Source organism: Colossoma macropomum, unplaced genomic scaffold (genome assembly GCF_904425465.1).
Source record: "Colossoma macropomum unplaced genomic scaffold, Colossoma_macropomum, whole genome shotgun sequence".
Classification (NCBI taxonomy): Eukaryota; Metazoa; Chordata; class Actinopteri; order Characiformes; family Serrasalmidae; genus Colossoma; species Colossoma macropomum.
This window is the reverse complement of record NW_023495007.1, coordinates 1,334,122-1,338,184: the sequence shown is the minus strand read 5'-3', so window position 1 is coordinate 1,338,184 and position 4,063 is coordinate 1,334,122. Positions and strand designations below refer to the sequence as shown.

At 34.9% G+C, this 4,063-nt stretch overlaps 1 protein-coding gene across 1 annotated transcript; it reads right to left on the bottom strand.

The window, feature by feature from the left end:
- Positions 1–505: 505 nt before the first annotated feature.
- On the bottom strand, positions 506–1,498 carry LOC118800821 (olfactory receptor 1E1-like). The gene has a single exon (XM_036560964.1). It carries the CDS (start codon positions 1,496–1,498, stop codon positions 506–508), a length of 993 nt encoding a protein of 330 aa, XP_036416857.1.
- Positions 1,499–4,063: the final 2,565 nt, after the last annotated feature.

Below are 4,063 nucleotides of genomic sequence, written 5' to 3'. Positions count from 1 at the left end.
CGTTCCAAAATGCAGTGTCACTAAAGAACAAGATTTCTAAAATCTCACAGTGTAATGCCTGGCTGCGTGGCCATAACGATTTGGCCCTTGTTAAAGTCGCTCAGGTCTTCACACCTGCCCATATCTCCCGCAACCAACAAGATGACTACCAACTGTTTGCTTATTGTCTAATATATGCACATTTGTAAGAGATAGTCAACATTTTATGCTCCATCTGCTAGTGGTGTATTTTATTTAGTGCTGTTTGTTTATGTATTTATCCAGCACTGTATTCACAAATATGAAACATCAGATGCTTAAATTCATTCATCAGTTAAGCTTTGCTCTATCAAGGAGAACACATTTTTCACTGTAGGATATCACCATAGCATTGTTCTTGTGGAATTATTTGGATGTAAGTATTTACTAAGACATTTTCTTCCCTCAGTAAACATTGTAAATCTACCTGTTGACTTTGTGGTTGGTATGTTATACCAATGAGCCAAACTACAGTTATTATATCACTTTAATTCTTCTCAAAGTTTTCACAGGGATCTTCCATTGCAAAGTTCACCCTAAATCGTTGGTAGAGTACTTTAATAGACTGCAATACCTCCTCTGTCTTCAAAGTATATATGATGGGGTTTAACATAGGTGGAATTGCTTGTGTTAGGACTGAGTTGATTATTCTGTTATTTGGATGTATGTATGTTGTATCAGCAGTAATATAAACGCTAATGATTGGTAGATAAAACATGGCCACTAACATGAGGTGGGAAGTGCAGGTTTTCATAGCCTTGATCCTCTCAGCACCATGTGAGATCTTACACAGAGCAACACCAATACAAACATATGAGAAAGCAATTAGCATCAACGGAAGGCAAAGCACAACCGCAACATTAACATAGGCCAACATGTAATTAGGTGAATTATCACTACAGGCTAGTGTGAAGATGGGGAAATAATCACAGAAATAGCTGTCAACTGTGGTAGATCTACAGAAGGACAGTCTGGTAGTCAGAGCAACACGGATGGTAACGAGAAATACAGAGACAAGCCAAATGAGACCAGTTATCAGAGTCATTGTGGTTTTGGTGACAATAGCATGATACCTCAGAGGAAAACATATAGCAATTACTCTGTCAAAAGACAGACTAAGCAACGTAAAGGACTGCATATTCATAAAAAGAAAAACAAAAAACATGCTTGTCATACAGTCTTCAAAAGATATGTACTGGTTTTCAGAAAGAAACATATCTGCATACTTTGGAATAAGAGCAGAGCTTCCACACAGATCAGAAAAGGCCAAGTTGAAGACAGCTATATACTTTGCTGTGTGCAAACTACGTGCCAGGTATATAGTGCCCATTATAAAAGAATTCCCTAAAATAGTCACAGTGTACACAAAACACAAAAACATATAGTAATACTTTGCATGCGGCATGTTGTACAATCCACTGATGTAAAATGTAGGGGGGCGAACGAAAGTAGCATTCTCAAATGACACCACAGTAGTCATGTCAGGAGACCGGTCTTAAATAAAATGTAAGAAAGAATGGTTATAGACTCTTCACAAAGTTTATAACTTTACAAGTCTTCAAAACATTAATACAAATAAAAATGATTAAGAGAATTTGTAACATGCAAAATTAATCAATCGCAAATGACAATTTCTGTAATGATAATTAATCCATATGAAACGAGAATACAGGACGTTAAAACAGATCCACATATTTTTTCATACAGTACCTTCTGCAGCAGGACAAAATCTTTTGGAGCAGAATTTCAGGAGAGATCAAACACATTTATAGCTGACCTGTGTTTACGTCATCTTCAAAAGCACACCTCCACAACACAAATCTCTATAGACAAGACTGTATACTCAACTGGAATACATTTGAAGTGACTTAAAAGAGGCAATAATGGATTCTCTGATGAATAAAAATTGTGCAATAAATGATAATAAATAAATTATATTGCTTGCCAAGCATCCTGTTTATCCAAAATTTGCAGTCAGCATAGATGTATCTTTAGCTGTTTCTATTCCCTGTAATCCTGTAGGAGAAAAAAAAAATGGAGAAGGTCTGTTTTTTTTTAGGTTATTTGTTATCATTTAAATAAAAATTTATTTTCTAATAAGAAAAAGTCAGTGTTACCTTTATCCAGACATACACAATAGTTTCTGTTAAATATCATAGCAATCATTTAGAGGTTAGATCAAAGTTTATCATAAATCATTTGTAGTGGGAGATGTGAACCTTGAACACAAATCAGATGTTTCCATCATGAGTATAAACAGTCAACCAGGATGTTATATTCTATAGGCTATATGTCATCAGCAATAACATGTTGTGACAGATACAGTGGTGAACCTTCAGTGTCTAGGCCTACAAAGACCAAATGATTTCTCAGAACTAAAAAAAAGTCGATTTTTTTAGCTTTTTGAACAAGAAAACACATAAATAGGAACATACTTCACACTTAACTGGCTTTTATTGTTACTCGAATGACACCAATTAATTATAAATGCTTACCACTCTGAATTCTGTTCTGAATGTGCTTGTGCTCTCACTTAGAAGCTTTCGCATTGCATCCAGCAATAAACATAGCATTATGCTCCTCTTATAAAGTGGTAAAAAACACAAGAAGCTGCAATTCAATATGCAGATCCATTTTACCATGGCCAACATAGACATGGATATTTCATAACTACTGTGCAGGGAGATTTATTGCCAGAAAGAAATTACCTTCTATAGGGCTTGTCTTGTTCCTTATAGTTACAGAGGAGTCAAGCCATGAATGTCAAATGTCATGAACTTAAAAAAAATGACCAAACGTCCTGCCTAATACTTTCACCATCATAGCTGATTTTTCTCATACAGACTTCTCTAATGGACAGGACAGTGTAAAACAGCGATGTGATCTCATATTTTGCTAAAACTAAATTTTTGTGTTAGTAAGTAAAGGCTGACAGTAAAGGCTGTCTCTTTGTGTTAACAGGCTCTCTGTGAGCAAACTGGACTACAGTTTGTCTTTATTAGAGAAAGCTGACCAGCTAGTCATACAGCTAACAGGCTCCTCTAATCATTAGATACAAACTTTAAAGGTTCCATAGCCAACATTTTTCTGGTACTTTTTACATTTGTATGGTTTTTATACACCAAAAACAGTATTTTCCAACATTTCTTTATCACTTAGAATTAAACAGACGTTTTTGTTATATTGCCTTTGGGACTGATATATGCTGACCTGCTGCTCTATATTGTACCCCATTGAAAAAGCAGTCTGGATTGAATAATTTCAGTTGAATGGGCAATGGATTCTCTCATAAATTAAATTGGAATATTATATATAAAATCAGAGCAGAATGCAGGATAATGATGCCTGTTTCTGCACTTGCAACACATGCTTCCTACTCCAGCAGTGTTTGGAGGCAGGAAGGCACCGTAGTGCCAGACTTCAATTGGAATTTATTGTTAAAAGCTGTTATAGTATAGTATTTATCATTCAATAGTTTCTTGCTGTTCCTAAAGTATTTGAAATGCTGAATAAAAATGTACAAATCTACAGCTTTTTACAAAATATGTTAGTGAAAATAACTACAAAAAATATTAACATGACAAATAATTCCAACTTTTAAGTTGTATTTGTGTATAATGTGGTACTAAATACCCTACTTAAGAAGATGATCTGTGTTAAGTAGTCTTTGTCATTCCTTAATATAACTTGGAACAAAATGTTGTCCTTCAAGCCTCATGTTGCACAACAGAACACGTTATAGCGCATTACACAGGACTATACAAAGTGCAGATACACGTCAGTGTGAAATGAGTGCAGAATATACAACACATATACAAGGTAAAAACATACAGGGCAAGAAATACAAAGAATACTACTAGACAGGACAAACAAAAAATATATACAAATAAGCATCATACATGAGCATATGAGCGAAGAAACTATTACAAACGTTGTCAACTATAAACTGTACACAAAGATTGAAGTCCCATAGCAGCAGGCAAAGAATTAAAGAAATTCAAGTGCTGTGTGAATTTCAGTGTTCAGTGATGCAGTGTATGACTAA

Bases quoted from the DNA above. Each gene is read 5' to 3' on its own strand.
- LOC118800821 (XM_036560964.1), bottom strand. From the start codon at position 1,498: ATGACTACTGTGGTGTCATTTGAGAATGCTACTTTCGTTCGCCCCCCT.